Source organism: Heterodontus francisci, chromosome 4 (assembly GCF_036365525.1).
Source record: "Heterodontus francisci isolate sHetFra1 chromosome 4, sHetFra1.hap1, whole genome shotgun sequence".
Lineage (NCBI taxonomy): Eukaryota > Metazoa > Chordata > Chondrichthyes > Heterodontiformes > Heterodontidae > Heterodontus > Heterodontus francisci.
The window spans coordinates 10,618,023-10,634,473 of record NC_090374.1 but is presented as its reverse complement, the minus strand read 5'-3'; the positions used below and the strand labels follow the sequence as shown (position 1 = coordinate 10,634,473).

General features: G+C 40.5%; 1 protein-coding gene across 3 annotated transcripts in view; it reads right to left on the bottom strand.

Annotated features, from left to right (window-relative positions):
• The window catches only part of dab2 (DAB adaptor protein 2), a 45,187-nt gene that overhangs the window by 6,308 nt on the left and 22,428 nt on the right, over window positions 1-16,451 (bottom strand). For 2 of the 3 annotated variants that reach the window (XM_068029122.1, XM_068029121.1), the window contains exons 3-11: window positions 14,467-14,606; window positions 12,771-12,869; window positions 11,844-11,975; window positions 8,636-8,722; window positions 6,425-6,445; window positions 5,972-6,022; window positions 4,846-4,908; window positions 2,099-2,683; window positions 1,391-1,514 (exon numbers count right to left, since the gene is read on the bottom strand). In XM_068029122.1, the coding sequence (XP_067885223.1) occupies window positions 1,391-1,514; window positions 2,099-2,683; window positions 4,846-4,908; window positions 5,972-6,022; window positions 6,425-6,445; window positions 8,636-8,722; window positions 11,844-11,975; window positions 12,771-12,869; window positions 14,467-14,606 (1,302 nt within the window). The remainder of the gene's footprint in view (window positions 1-1,390; window positions 1,515-2,098; window positions 2,684-4,845; window positions 4,909-5,971; window positions 6,023-6,424; window positions 6,446-8,635; window positions 8,723-11,843; window positions 11,976-12,770; window positions 12,870-14,466; window positions 14,607-16,451) is intronic. The other variant, XM_068029123.1, reaches the window with a different exon arrangement.

Below are 16,451 nucleotides of genomic sequence, written 5' to 3'. Positions count from 1 at the left end.
TTCCCCTCCCATTATAAATGGATTTGTGGGGTAGCTAAAGCAAGCATGTAAAAAAAAGTTTGGATCAGGATTTCCCTGGTGGGATTGCCTAGATCAACTGCAATACAGAGATTGAATTAGTAAAATCTTCTAGACTTTCCCCAAAGACCCTCAATAGTGTGCAGCTGTGACATGGCAGGCAAGGGTTGGGGTACAGTATAAAAATTGCCTGTGGTTGATAGAGTTGCAGACTGCAGGAAGACAGCAATGAATGAGTTAAGTCAGGTGGGTTGAACAGTGTGTAGTAAAAACAAGGAATACACAATAAATGGCAGGATATTGAGAAATGTCAAGAAACCAAGGGACCTTTGAGTGCATATCCAGATGCATGAAAAAGGTGACAGACAGGTAGATAAAAAGTGGCCAAGGCAGTATACAGGACTCATTTTATGAATCAGCTAATCAAAGCTGGAATTTTTGCTGGAAACAAAAACACTAGTTGGGCCACAGCTGGGGTACTGAGTGCAGTTCTGGTCACCACACTAAGGAAAAAAAGTGATTGTACAAGAGTGTACAGAGATTTACAAGGATGTTGCCTAAACTGAAATTTTAGTTAGGAGGAAAGATTGGATAGGCCAAGGTTGTTTTCTTCACAATAAGAGGCAGAGGAAGACCCAATTGAAGTGTATAAATGCAGCATCCAGAGAAATTAGATTAGACTCCTCAACCAAGGGGTAGTCTGGATTTGAGATTGGAGGGGAATGATTCCCCCTAAAAAAGGATGGTGGGATCTAGAACTCTGCTTGAAAGGGTGGCAGAGACAGAAGCCCTCAACATTTAAACAAAGTACTTGGAAATGCTATAACTTGCAAGGCAACAAACCAGGAGCTGGGAAGTGGAATTAGGCTGGATGACTTGTTAGCGGATACAGACATGGGCTAAAGGGCCTCCTGTGCTGTAAGGTGCTAGGATTCTATGAAAGAATGGACTGAAGGGAGAGAGATTGTTTTTGAAATTTGAAGTGTTAAGTTTATTCACCTGAACATTTGTGAACCCAAGTGAAAACAAAAACAACCACCACAAGTAAATTTTGGGTTAAAAATCAGTTAATCCAGCTGCATCTCTGGGTTCTAACACTGACCAGCATCTTGTCTGAAAAGGAATTAGATGCATTGTTGGGCGGGTTCAAATTTAAAAAAAAAAACACTATTGTATGGTTTACATTAACTGCATGTAAATAGGAAGGGGCAAAAGCTACATAAACCAGGCAAATACTGCAGTATAAAGACCAAAATTCTCAAATTATTCTGCAAATTCACTGACTCAAGCCAACTCAACACCATTGAAGTAAAATAGTTTGAATATTGCACCTATGCAGTTTGATTACTTCTAGAACACAAAAAGATCTTACCTGGGCTGACCCGTGAAGAAGCTGGCACATTGAATACTTCTAGAGGATAACCATGACTAGGTAGTGCTGGAGGCTGAGCTGTCACTGAAGCAAATTGACTGGATCCAGAGTTGTCACTTGCCAACTAAAAAAAAAAAAATTAATAGATTGTAACCAAAACACACTATTTAGAAATATATCAAAGTGTTGGTTGGTCTGGATTTGTACCTCTAGTATAGAGCAAGTAGCCTGTGCCAGATCTCAACTATTGTCTCCTTAGATCACCCAGATTCACTTGGTGAGCTTTTGCTCTTTGATAGGGAAACTAAAAACCCAAAACCATAACGTTCTCCCATTAACACCAAGAGTTGGTGCTTCATGTCAGATTGAAGAGGTAAAATTCTAGAATAAATCTGCTCCAAATTCAACCCGGATCATAAAGAGAGGATCCAACAGGAATCTTGAAAGAATTTGGAAAGATTAACAAATCAAATGCTATATCACATGCTGAATTTGACAGTCTCATCTGGTGCAGATTTCTGCATTTCTAACTTTACATTGCAACAACTTCTGCTCCTCCCAAATTCAAGGTTGAAGGGAAAGGGAATCTGAAATCTATAGCCTGGAAGTCAAAGCAGTTGTATTAGGACCACAGTATTGTCACTGAAAGCTAGTACTACTAGTATTGAGGTGGTTAGTAATTTTGAAATAAGAGATCATTTCTTTCACCTGAATGTTCCGCCTGCCTCGTCCTCCTTTTGTGCTCTGTGGCGGAGGGGACAATGTAATGGAGTCAAGGGTCTGCATCAGGAGGGAATCCATTTGCTTGTTTGCAGCACTTGGAGTGTCTGGTTTTAACCCATTGTGTGCTGGAAGTGGGTCACCTGAGATTTCAGCAAAAGGGTTGGGTGCTGATTTGCTAACTGGATCAGTTGTGTCTTGCCCTAGTAATCCATTCAGTGCCCAGGATGAAGAGTCAACTTTTGGGCCTGTGACAACCAGGCTAGAAAGTTGGTCAAAGCCATGACTAATGCAATCTCCACTCTGTGTGCCATTGACAGATTGATCGCCTAGGAAAGGATGAACAGCTCCATCTTTCTGATCAGAAGGTTTTACAGAATCAACTTGAGAAGGTGCTGATTGGTTAAGTTCAGAAAAAGGATCATTCTTGAAAGGATTGGGATCAGGTGCAGGAAAGTAGTTGAGTGAGGAAGTAGTCTCATTGCAAAAAGGATCACTTTTCACACAGGTGTTCAAGGGGTCCATTTCAGGGGAGGACAAGTCCAGCAAGTAACCAGAAGAACCTTCAGTTTCCTAATTATTGATAGGAAGGGGAAAAAAACCAAATATTTAAGAATCACAGGACCAATAAGCTATTAAAAATGTCTAAGAATCATTCCAGTAAATTTCAGGGAAAGATGGGAATGCAAGACAATCCTTAGCTTTCCTGAATAGATGGTCTTACATAAATACAAAAATTTTTTACAAATATTCAACTTGAATACAAGCTATGGTGGAAATGTCCTGCATCTGTGACTGAAAATGGTGCAATCTTGGCACAAAATAGATTTCCCATGTGAGGGGGAAATTCAGATGTCATGTCAGTTTACACCACACCCACATTTGATTTGATGTGCATTAATCCTGGTGCCAGATCAAAAAAGTTAATCCCTGCAATTGCACACAATTTTAAACTGATCATTTAGGTGCAGAGGAAACATTATACCAACAGCTGTACGATTTGGATTTCTTTGAAAATAAATTTTATTGCATCAGTATAAATTGCAATAAAAGTGGAAATGCTGAGGTTGTCTTCCTGGCTGGAAAGCAGAGAACTAGGAAGAGAGTCAGTCATTTAGAGCTAAACATTTCTTTACAGTTGTGAACCTTTTGCAATTCTGTATGCAGCTGTTCAGTATATAGGTTGGAGATTGATAGAATCCAGGGATATGGAAACAGGCAGGGAAAAAAAATCAGGTCCATGATTATCTAAAAAAGCAAAAAAGTTGCAGATGCTGGAAATCTGAAAAAACAAAACACTGGAAGCATCTGTGGAGACAGTTAATGTTTCAGGTTTGTGACTCATCAGAACTTCCATAGCCACTGGAATACCCTTACTATCCCTTTGAAGGCTTAACAGTCTTTAAATCTGAAATGAAACCAAAAAGCAGGAAATGCAACAGTTCCTCAGCTTACAAATGGAAGTGCTGTGTTGTCAGCACATGCCAAATCATGTCCCATCTGTCTAGTCAACAGAATACAAGATTTAATGGCCCTATTAAAAAAAAAAGTGTTTGCCTGATGCCTTGGCCAGTGTTTACTGGAGAATTCATTTACTATTTGTGGTGCCTTGCTACTGCAAATTTACAAATAGATATACCCACAAAAAAAAAAACTAAATATCTAATTCTTAACCAGGTCCTTTGGATTGAAAAATAGTCCAGCTATTTAGGCAACAACCCAGAGCACATTCTCCTAATTACTGATTGGTCTAGTGGCAACCTCACCCTCAAACCTCAGATTGGAGTAAAAAAAACTAAAAACAAATTCCTGGCATATCTTCAATGAACACTGCAGATCCAAAATATCTGCTGTAATAGGGTGCTCAGGATTACACTCAATACTTCAGCCTATCAGCCACAAAGATCACAATGTCTCATCTTGAAGGTTTGTGGACAAGGCACCATTTCCTCAATATGCTGAAAGAACTAGAAGAGTTGAAATGTCTTCAGACCACTGCTTGCTCCATTTGGAAAGCAAGTACAGACTAAAAGTTGAAACAGCCAGAGGGCAGGGAAGTTATTTCTCTAGTTATAAAGTGATTCCCACAAGTTGGTCTGGGCAAGAGCCAACAAGAAAGCTCATGTGTAATCACTGGGGTATAATTAGAAGAGGGGGCAATACCCTGAAATGTTGATTTTTAGATAGTCACAACCTTTGAATATATAGTTCAGGAAGTCAATACAGCTAGTTACTATACTACTTCCTAGAGGGACTGTTAACTAGCTCCCATGATAGTCAGCAGATTACACAAGAACTAGAAAAGTAACCAAATAAGTGCAAGTGTCCAGTTGAGAGTTATTAGAAAATGGAAAAGGGTGTTGCTGGCCAGCTGTTACGTTTGTAAAAAAATTCCAGGGAGACAAATTTGCACAAGTGCTTCCAATAAGTTTTCCAATTAAAACTTTAAGCCTATTCACATTTGATGTCCTGAAGTCAAATCATTGGCATTTGAATTATACCCATGAGCAAGATCAGGTAGAAAATAATTGACTCCAATGGAAACCAAATTGGGAAAAGTAATCAATTTGCCACTGATTAGTCCAGTCCAAGTGGGGAAATCTTCAAACTTAGTTTGCAGGTTTAAGCAGCATCTCAAAAATAAAGGGTTAGGAACAGTCATGCTGACAATTTCCATTTTGATAGAAGAAATGGACAGTAAAGGTTCAGTATTCAGTTTGTTCAGAATTTCTTACCACTGGGGAGTGGATATCAGGGGGTGTTGACATGTCTCCAAACAGCTGCATCTGATCAATACCCTGTTTAAAAAAGGAAAAAAAATGTTGAGATTCTATTTTCTCCTCTTGAAGGGATCAAGTCAAATTTTAATGCTAGCTTCAGAACCTATATAGAATAGCATTTCTATTCTATATGGAAACATATTGAGCCCAATGTTGAAATATATTCTCTACACAATATAGAACTATTCTCATGCTTCTACAGAACTCTTATTCCTTTGCTTCCCAAATCTTTCACTGACCATTAGATTTGAACAGGCAACCTGGCTCAAACTAGAGCATAAATGCAGGATGGTATCAGGGAGGTGCAGTCTCAGACTACGTTAAACAGAAATGTCTGCCATTTAAGTGACCATGAAAGATGTCACTGAAGCAGGGGAGATGCCCTGGTGTCCTGGCTAATATTGATCCCTCAAATCACTAGCAGTAATCATATAATTGAGGGCAAACTGGCTGCTGCATTTCCTAGTGATTAAATTTGGGAATAGTTCATTGGCTGTGGAGTGCTTTGGGAGATCCAAAAGCATAATACAAGTTCTTTCAAATCTACCTAACCTATTAATGTTGACAGAACTAGATGGGCAGCTATAGAGACAAGTAAAAGGATTAGCCCTGGTCAATGATTACAGCCTTAGCACCAGCCTGCTGCATCTCACTTTCAGCAAGGGCTATTTTATTGGGGCAGCATTTCCTACATTAAAAAAGGTGTAGCTACACTTCAGATGTAGTTTGTTGGCTGTAAAGCATGTGGGACATCCTGGTTGTGAAAGGCAGGTAAGTGAGATTCTCAATGGGCCAATCCAAAGAACTGCTGGTTGAGTACATTGGAATTTTCATAAATTGGATCAACAATTTCCTCCTCAGGAACAGCTGCCTAGTTTAGAAAGTTTGATGCAAAAATTCCATCCAGTGTTTTTACCACCTATGGTTGCAATAATCTCATTATAGACACAGACTAGTAGAGATTTTTGGGGATTTTAGGCCCCAACTCAAATGATTCCTAAAGGTCAGATTCTTTGGTTGAAATTTCAACCAATTAAGCATTTGACTCCCATGTACAGCCACCCCAAAATATCTCACTTACATTTTTAACTTGAGATACCTGGTCATCAAAATTCAGCAATGGACTACCATTCTGAGGAATAAAATAAGGAGCATTAGGCACAATCTTAAACACTGGAGCTGGTGAAAAATTTAAAAGTATGAGAATCTTAAGTGAAATTAAGCCTGAAAATGAGTGAAGCCTAGTCATGGTGGGATTACAGGAATTCCCACACATGGACTGCCCCAAGAAATTTAACATGTTTATATATAAATAAAATGCTCTTGCTCAATGAGAAGTTAGTGCTGTAATTCAGGTCCAAGAATCCATTTTGCTGGACACAGCTCAATGTGGAAGCAAATGATCAGGAATGGTATATAAACCCACTCCAGGTCACTATTTTAGTAATAGGAGCTAAACTGCCCCCCCAATATTTATTTCCAAAAGGAAGCCTTGCAATATTAACTGGGTAGCACTATTTGATAGCCATCTTACCTCAGTGGGTTTGCCATCATCCTGCAAAAGGCAGAGAGGGTTTAGTTAGTGTATTGATAGAATAGCAAATCAAAACCCATTCCAAAAAAGTTACATTAGAGGATAGGTTGCATAAACTCAGCTTGCATTCAACTTTAATTAGACCACTTGCCTCTAAAGTGGGGGTGGGGGGGGGGGGCAAACAGAGGACAATCTTAGAGCTAGGCTTTTTACAAGTGAAATCAGACAGTACTTTTTCCATACAAGGGTAGTAAATCGGGAACTCTGTCCACCCCCCACCCCCAAGTGATTTGTGGCTTTCAAAAGATCAGATTTGTTAGGCAAGAGGATAAAATATAAAGCAGGCAGATGCTGGTTAGCCATGAACTAATTGAATAGCAGAACAGGCTCAAGGTAAAGGGAAGAAGTCAGTGGTACAGAGGTAATGTACCTGAGCTAGTGATTAAGACCCATCCCAATGCCCTGGGGATAGGTTCAAATCCCACCATGGCAACTGGTAGAATTGAAGTCAAATAAAAATGCAAATATTTTCAATTTTACTGAAACTAGTCAAAAACCACCTGGTTCACCAATACCCTTTAGGGAAAGGACATATGCCATCCTTACTTGGTCTTGCAGATGGGACTCCAGACCCACAGTAATGTGGCTCTTAACTGACCAGCATGCCTCAGTTGTCATGGGCAACAAATTCTGGCCTTGCCAGTGACACCCACATCCCATGAAAAAGATTAAAAATGGCTTATTTTAAGAACTGCAAGCAAGTTGAGGCAAAGGAAGTGATTGACCAACTTAAGTTCCTCCTACAGGTCAAAGTAACTGAGGACAAGGGCTAGACTGTAGATGAAGCCATAATGAGATTCCCACTTGAGGGGTAGATTGGTTAAAAAAGTGACTCATTTGGCACTGAAATGACCTAGAATAATAAAAAAAAAAAAATCAGCATACAGGCTTGTCAGCAAAGACTTGACAGGCTGGGTCTTAGAAAAGAGAATATAATTCTAAAGGGTTTGATAGGGTAAATGTAGAGTTGATGTTTCCACTGAGGATTCAGATTTGGGTCAAATTTTTAAAAAGTTACCAATAAATCCAATGAGTGGTCAGGGGAATGAACCATAAGTAATGAAACAAATTAGACGCATTTAAAAAAAAGGGCCTGCTAGATGGACATGAGGGTGTAAAGGAACAGAAATGCTGGTAGAACACAATGGGGTGAAAGCATGAACCAGTTGGGCCAAATCCCCTCTTTGCACTATACTTCATATACACAACTGTGGCACAATTGTCCATTCCTGCATTGAGGGAAACCCAATTCCTGTCAAATTTAGAGTTTTTCAAAAACATCTGCTCAGGACCCTTTCACACAAATAGTGGGTATCTGGAATGAGCTGCCCGAGGTGGTGGAGGCACAGACAGTAGTGATATCTAAGAGGCATCTGGACAGGTACTTGAATGAGCAAGGCATAGAGGAATATGGAATTAATGCAGGCAGGTGGGATTAGTATGGATAGGCATTATGGTCGGCATGGATGCAGTGGGCTGAAGGGCCTGCTTCTGTGCTGTACAGTTATGGATCTATGGACCCCAAATTAGCTTCAATCTCAGGCTAGAAGTGCAGTGATGCTGCCTAAACTAAAACTCTCAAGGCCTCAACTTCATTTTTCCCCACAGGTTGCATCTCTTGCTACAGGTCAGAGCCCAGCATCAAGTCATTTTATTAACCCTCAAAAGCAAGAGGCTTCCTAACCTCACTCAAACCAGGAACTAAGATTTCAAGACAAGCTAGATTCCTGAAACTAAAAGATTATGCACTAATGCAGCCTTTTCCAAATTCAGTAGTTTGGATAAATTACAGGAGTGTTCAACATTTGAAAGTTTGCACCTTTCAACTCCTTCCTCCTTAAATATAATTCTGAATAGGGCCACAGATGGAGTGCATGGTTTTGTGCCCCACTAATTCACAAGGTAGATGATCTGAAGTGGGTCAACATGTGACTAAACAGCTATAAAATTAGATGACCTAAAATCTGGAGTACCAACAGGTGTTGTACCTCCACTTTCCACCCTGCCCCTATAATCCTCCATTCTCATGGATCAAATCTGAATTATGTTTCAGCCACTCCCATACAGCAGACAAGTTCCACATTCTCACTGAAGATCATTCTGTATTTTGTTACATTTCTGTTCAGGACAGCCCACTGCTCATTTCCTTACTTGTGTCCGATTCTCTGCTTCCTCCTTCTTTTTCAAGTTGTATATCAATTGGAAGAGATCCTTCAGATCCACAACTAGTGCCTCAGCCTGAGGAAAAAAAAAAAAAAAGGACAAATTCCACATTAGGATTGATTACAGCTCATTCAGGAAATTCTCCAGAAAGTTATTTTACAGAATTGAAAAAAAAAAAAAGGGCCCAATGACAATTTCAATTGGGGATCGTAAAGGATTAGGTTAGGATGTTTTACTATGTTAAAGGCATTATTGAATTGTTTTTCCACTCCCTGCCTTTGGGAGGTGAATGGAAAGGGCAAAGCTGGAAGGGCAAAGCTAATCACTGCCCCAGTCTACTCACTTAGCAAAGTGGTAGAAGCAGTTGTCAGTGCTTTCAAACAGCAATAATTTCTGATGTTCAGTTTGGGTTCTGCAAGGGGCACTTTTCTCCAGATCTCATTAGCCTTAATCCAAGTATGTATCAGCTGAATTCTAAAGTTGGAGTGTAACTGCCCTGGACATTAAGGCAGCATTTGAAGGAGTGGCACAAAGGAGCCCCAGCAAAACTAGAGATAATGGGTTATTAGGTGGAAAACAACTGGTTGGAATCATACCTAGCACAATGAAAGATGTTGTGGTTGTTGGTGGTCAATCATCTCAGCTCCTAGACATCACTGCAAGAGTTCCTCAGGTAGTGTCCCAAGCCCAACCATTTTCAGCTGCTTCAATGGCCTTCCCTCCAACATAAGGTCAGAAGTGGGGATGTTTGCACAATGTTCAGTACCATTTGCAACTCCTCAGATACTGAAGCAGTCTATCTAGGCTTGGGCTGATGTGGCATAAATGTTACTTGCCACACAAGTGGCAGGTAATGACCATCTCAAACAAGAACCTAACCATTTCATTCAACAGCAGTACTATTGTTGAATGCCCCATCATCCTGGGGGTTACCCACAGACTAGAAACTGGACCAACCATATAAATACTGTGGCTACAAGAGCAGGTCAGAGGCTGGGAATTCTGCAGCAAGTAATTCACTTGACACTTAAGCCAGTCCTCAATCTACAAAAGGCACAAGTCAGGAGTGTGATTGAACACTCCACTTGCCTGGATGGGTGCAGCTCCAACTCAAGTTAAACACCATCAAGGACAATGCAGTGTACTTGATTGGTGTGCCAACACCTTAACATTTACTGCCTCCACTACTGGCACAGCATGGGACCACCTGCAAGTTGCCCTCCAAATCTCATCACAAACTCTGACCGGTCTTGTTCCTTCATGGTCACTTGGTCAAAGTCCTGGAACTCCCTCCTCACAGCATTCTGTACCTATGCCACAGACTGCAGTAATTCAAGGCAGCTCAGCATCAGGGAAATTAGGAAAAGGCAGGGCAACAAATGCTGGCCTTGCCAGTGACTCCTTGCATGAAATAAAAAAGTTCCCCATCTAGGAGTCTCCATAATGGGCATTTAGTTGCATTACTCTTAGTAGGGTGATGAAACTGCCTTGCTTGCTGAACAATTAGAGGACGGTCAATTGTACAGATAGGTCGGACTTCAAAAGGGATTAGCAAACTAGTTGGGTTTCCAAACTTGAATTGGGTAGTTTTATGGTCACACTGATTTTTTTTAAAAAAAAAAATAAAAATTCTGAATAGAGATGTAGGGAGATCTGAAATCACTTTCTCGATTACTAGCCCAAGTCCAATGAAATCATGCTCGACAAATCTACTAGAATTCTTTGAGGATGTAACTAGTAGAGTTGATGAGGGAGCCAGTGGATGTGGTTTATTTGGACTTTCAGAAGGCTGTTGACAAAGTCCCACATAAGAGATTAGTGTGTAAAATTAAAGCACATGGGATTGGGGGATGGGGGGTGCAGGTGTAAGTGTATTGTAATGGATAGAAAATTGGTTGGCAGACAGGGAATAGGGAAAAGTGGGTCTTTTCCCAAATGGCAGGCAGTGACTAGTGGGGTACTGCAGGGATCAGTGATGGGACCCCAGATATTCACAATATATATTGATTTAAATGAGAAAACTAAATGTAATACCTCCAAATTTGCAGATGAGGAAGTTGGGAGAGAGTTGAGGATGCAGAGGGGCTTCAGGGTGATTTGGACAAGTTGAGTGAGTTGGCTAATGCATGGCAGAAGCAGTATAATGTCAATAAATGTGAAGTTATCCACTTGTGGCAAAAACAGGAAGGCAGATTATCTGAACAGCTATAAACTGAGGGGAATATGCAGCAAGACCTGGTGTTCTTGTATACTGAAGGCAAGCAGGGCCAACAGGAGATAAGGCAAATGGTATGTTGGCCTTCACAGAGAGAGGATTAGAGTACAGGAGCAGGGATGTCTTACTGCAATTATACAGGGCCTTGGTGAGGTCACACCTAGAATATTGTGTGCAGTTTTGGTCTCCTTATGAGGAAGGATGTTCATGCTATGGAGGGAGTGCAGTGAAGGTTTACCAGACTGATTCCTGGGGTGGTGGGACTGACATGAGAGATTGAGTCAGTCAGTTAGGATTATATTTGCTGGAGTTCAGAAGAGTGAGGGGGGGGGAATCTCAAACCTATAAAATGATAACAGGACTTGACAGGGTAGATGCAGGAAGGATGTTCCTGATGGAGAGAGAGAGTCCAGAACCAGGGGTCATAGTCTAAAGGATATGGGGTAAGCCTTTCAGGACTGAGGTGAGAAATTTCTTCACCTAGAGTGGTGAGCCTGTGGAACTTGTTACCACAGAAAGCATTTGAGGCCAAAATAGTGTACATTTTCAAGGAGTTAGATATAGCTCTTGGGTCTAAATGGATCAAAGGGTACAGGGTGAAAGCAGGAATGGTTACTGAGTTGGATGATCAGCCATGATCATAATGAATGGCAGAGCAGGCTCAAAGGGCTGAATGGCCTACTCCTGCTCCTATTTATGTTATCGCACCACCCAAAGAGAATATGCAGAATTACTACAATTTGCTTGCAATCCAGGATGACTACACAACCTGCCCCCATGTCAGGCAGACTAATTTATGAGATCCTGCCAAAAGGAAGAGGACTTTTATTCTGGGGCTGACACAACCAAGCAGATGCCAGGAGATCTACTGAAGAGTGGTGAGCAAAACATGGCATTGTCTACACTTCACAGCTGCTGACTGACCTGGGGCAGAGTTTGGTTTCAGATGCTTAGCATTTCCTGTCCTTCATATTACTCTACCTGCTGGGCAGTCTTGATGGCAAAAAACTGATGCTGGCCTTCTGCACCACAAACATAACCAAATGCACGGTTGTCTGTGACATCTCTAGCAATGAAGGAGATCCTGTTCACAGTATGCTCGTATTCAATAACCTGAAAAAAAAAAAAAGAGGGTTTCAAGTGAAAGCCTGTCCTTGATGCATTCACCAATACAAAATTTGTTCCTTTGGATTTAGAAGCAAATAAATTCCTCGACATGGTAGAAGATTAGCTAACCAATCAAGTGTTCACTTGGCTCAGCGGTAACTCCAAGCATAATCTAGGCCTAGACTCCAGAACAGTACTGAGTGAGTGTTGCATGGTCAAATGGTGTCAAATTGACAGCCACCTGTTTGGAGAACATGAAAGAGCCTATGGGACCAAGATATCCAGATACCTTATATCCCTCAAGCACAAATCAGCTCCCATTTACCCTATTATTGTGGAATCTTGCCATGTATAAATTGATGTCACAAAGTAATTCATTGGCTAAGAAGGACTTTAGACTTTCCAAGGAAGGCAGCTAGAAAAAAAAAAAAAATCTAGTTTACCCCAAAAAAACATTTACATACCTTCTCAAAGCAGCAGGGTTGTTAAGTTCTGTTATCCAAGAAAATTAAACAGTTAAGGCAAACTCTCATGATAATGAAATCTGGCTAACAAGCAGCTCTTCAATATGTCCATTTTGAACTTCATATTTCTAACTGTCACTAGTGCCCATCTTGACAGAACAACTTAGTGTAAAATGAAAAGTTTCCAGTCTGAGCATTGTCTAGCCAAGACAGAAGTACTGTTCCATCTCAATACTGGCTAATAACATACAAGAGTTGTTATAAACTAATGTCCAAGGTCACATCTTTAGACTCTAGATTCAGTAAACATTCTGTAGTGTTTCTAGAAGATACTCACTCCAGTCTTCTCATCGATTAGTTTGATTCCTGATAGAGATATGGTCACCCAAATCCTCTGCTTGTGGTGCCCTTGTGCACGAGCAGCTATGGCTATTCCCTGCAGAGGTTAGAGAAATAAAATCAGAAATCAGATATGCACAATACATATTCCAGACCAAGTGCAATATTGAGGTGCACCAGTCAGATATGCTGCCTTTTAGGCCAGATTGGAAGCCCTGACTACTCTCAAACATGTAGAAAATTCCAAATTAAGGGCAAGAGTGATCTGTCAGCAAAGAATTCTTTACATTGCAACAGACTTCAAAAGCAAGGTCCACAAGCAGCAATGTAATACTTTAGCAGTCATTAACTATTTGCAGACATGAGGTAAAGAAAACATGCTTTGCCAAATGAGGATTAATTCATCATTTGGAAGCTTACATTAAAAGCTGGAACAGCCAACTTTTAAAGTCTTTGCCACAGCTAAAAGTGGTCATTTAGATTTAAAACTTACACATTCCAGGGTATGAAAATGGAGACATGTCCAATTAGCTTGAACCCAGAATAATGGCTTGCCCTGTTGAACTAGGGATCTCATTAGCAAGAGAGAAAGCCATCCTGGGGCATTAACATTGAAAGGTGAACCCCTCTAGGAGTGAATAGACATCATGAGGCTGGAGATGGAAACTCAAACTTGAATCTCAGGGACCTGATAATACAGAGAGACATGTCTGCCCATTTCTGCAAGAGCAGAGAGAATTTCACTTGGAAAAGCAAGACTCAATTGGTGCAGAAGCCAGCAGGGCAGTCTCTCTAGAAGACTAGGTGTGGGTGTGCAAAACCCAACTGCTGGCTGCTAGATACAGGACAAAAAGCCACTGAAAAGGAAGCCTTCTGCTAAACACAGTCTCCCAACTACCATAGAACCTCAGTACCACAAATTCAATTGCAAGACCAACAGTCAGACTTTTGTCCTTGACTCCAATCCAACATGAATCTATAACAACCAAATTGGAGTAATTTTTATTTTTATTTTTTAAATAGGTTAGTGTTAAGTATAATGAACTCACCTGGTTTAAATTCAATCTGTCTGATTGTAAAAGAACCAAAAAAGAAAATAGTAAGCACATCCACTGTTTACAAAGGAATAAACTCTGTTGGTCAGAGAGGAGGAAGGACAAGAGGGGAGTCTTGTGATCCTTCATCTAATTGAAGAGGTGCCAGTTTAAAGAATGTAAACTTGCCCATAACCATGGAGAGGGGGGCAGGTGTGTAGTGAAGCTTCACACCAGGAAGGTCACAAGTTGAATTTAATTCACTATTAATTTGACCCTCCACTGATGTACCAGGTTGAAGGCATGGCTAATACCCACCTCCATGCCCCAGGAATTCCCTTCCAAAACCCCTGATGCTCTGCAAATTCCCCTTGACCAAGCTTTGGTTTCTTGTCAATATTTGGCAGCTTGGTGTCAATTTAGCCTAGTCACCCTGAAGCACCTTGGGACTTGGTCAAAGTCTTTAGTGCACAACTCACTTATAAAATCAAGTGATCTAGTTTGAAGCAGGAGTACTAGAATAATAATTTGATTTCTGTTGGAACAAATGCAGGATAAGACTAGCTCAGGCAGTGTCTACATGATTCAGACAGCCATGAGAAAAGTCCTGAGATGCACAGACTGTTGCCTAGCAACTATAACAGGAGCTGAAAACATTACCTTCAGTTTCATCATGGAATCCTGACACATTTGATCCCCTCTAGCATCTGTCACATCATCAATGCCAATTATTTTGGCTTTGTAACGAACTCCATCACCCTTAAATCTTGCCAAGAGAGATTCTTCAGTTTTTTCAGATCCTGGATAAAGAAACCAAGCCATTATATCCCAGCCTGTACAACTTCCTACATTGTGGGTACTTGTGACTCCCAGGAAGTTAAATGCTTACTATTGAGTATAGCAGCTTTCAGTCCATGGAGGAATCACAAAATTAAAATGAATATCCATCTATGGATAAGGTTCAGGTTAAATATTTGACCCAGAAGTAATCTTTCAATGTTCCAAATCAGTTTGTGGTAAAAGCTGCTTATCTTAATTGTGAAATTGTGTCCAAAAGTCAACTAACCTGCTGACTGAAATTTTACCCCAACTCATTTTGCATCACTTACTGAAAATGTTAAGCCACCATGGAAATATTTAAATATACTAGCTGTTTAAACCAGATCACCTGGAAGCTGAGTGAAGCCTGTAACATGTCTCAATTACTGAGATAACCAGTTGGATATTCAAATAAAGTACAAATGTTTGAGAAAAAAAAAAAGAGTTATACATCAAAACTCTTGGAATTACTTGAAGTTTGCAATTGGGATGTCTCTGGTCCCAAACTCATTGGGCTATGTGCCAACTGGTGCAAAGATTGAGTGATTTACTACCAGATATCAAACAGGTTATTTGACCTTTCAAAAATAGAATTGTACAATAGAAGGTCCAGTGATTACACATTGCAACACAATGTAAAGACCAAGCAGACTTCCATTAGGTAGCACTGACAGCTGGTTTACTAGACGAGGCAACATGAGATAAACACAAATAACTGCCTTAATTCTTCAACCTCAAGTACTGAGAGGACATGGAATTTAAATTCACTGTAGGTCAGTGATTAGCAGATCTGAGATATTGTCTACAGAAAAGTTCTCACCATCTGCAGGGGGGGTGGGTGGAGAGGGTGGCAGGGTGGGGGCTGAGAGTCTCCACAGCACTAATGTTACATCAAATCTACAGAATAGAAACAGATCAATTCAGCCCAACCTTTCAAGTTGGTAAGGTTCTCTTAGTTGATCAAAGAAAATAATTACAGCAAACTATTTCCTTAGACACCAGGTCAGCTCTGGAAGCTGAAGTTTAATTTGGAAAAGCAATTTAGCTGTATTTTCCCACTTGGGAACAAAGATCATTCCCTGATTTCTGGGGCTTATCCAAGGAAGATGTGAATATTTAACTCAAGTCCTTTCTCACTGCACCCTAGAATAAGTTATATTTTCATTAATCCTAGGGAAAGTGAACAAAGGGGCCCTAGAATCAAATAGCATTGAAGTTGGACAGGCTTAAGCAAAAGGTAGAGTTTAATGTAAAAAAAAATAGAATCTTGGACTGATTAGTGCATGCATAAAAAATTCCAGGGCATGTCTGGTTCTTTTGCCAATCTCCAATTTTGAGACTTTCTAATTTACTCCATCAAAACCATTCAAATTTTATACATCAAATCTTGACTTTTATAGACTGCCTCTGGTAATAAAGGATCCATGTTCTGCAAGTGTATTTAGTATAGTTACAGCATAGGAGGCTATTGGGCCCATTGTCTATTGACTTCTCAATTCACCAATGGCCATTCTCCTGTAACCCTGCACATTCCTTTACAAACACTTCAATTCCCTTTGGAAAGCCTCTTTTAAACCTGCCTCCACCACTCAGGCAGTGCATTTTGGACCATAACCACTTGCTGTATGAAACTTTCCCTCATGTTGCTTTTACCACTTATTTGATCTTTTCAAAAGGGGGAACAGTTTTCCCCCCCACCCATCTACTCTGTCCAGACCCCTTTGATTTTTGAATCCCATCAAATCTCCTCACCTTGAAGAGGAAGAGTCCTAACTTCTCCCATCTTTTACAACTGAAGCTCCTCATCCATCAAACAAACTCGAGAG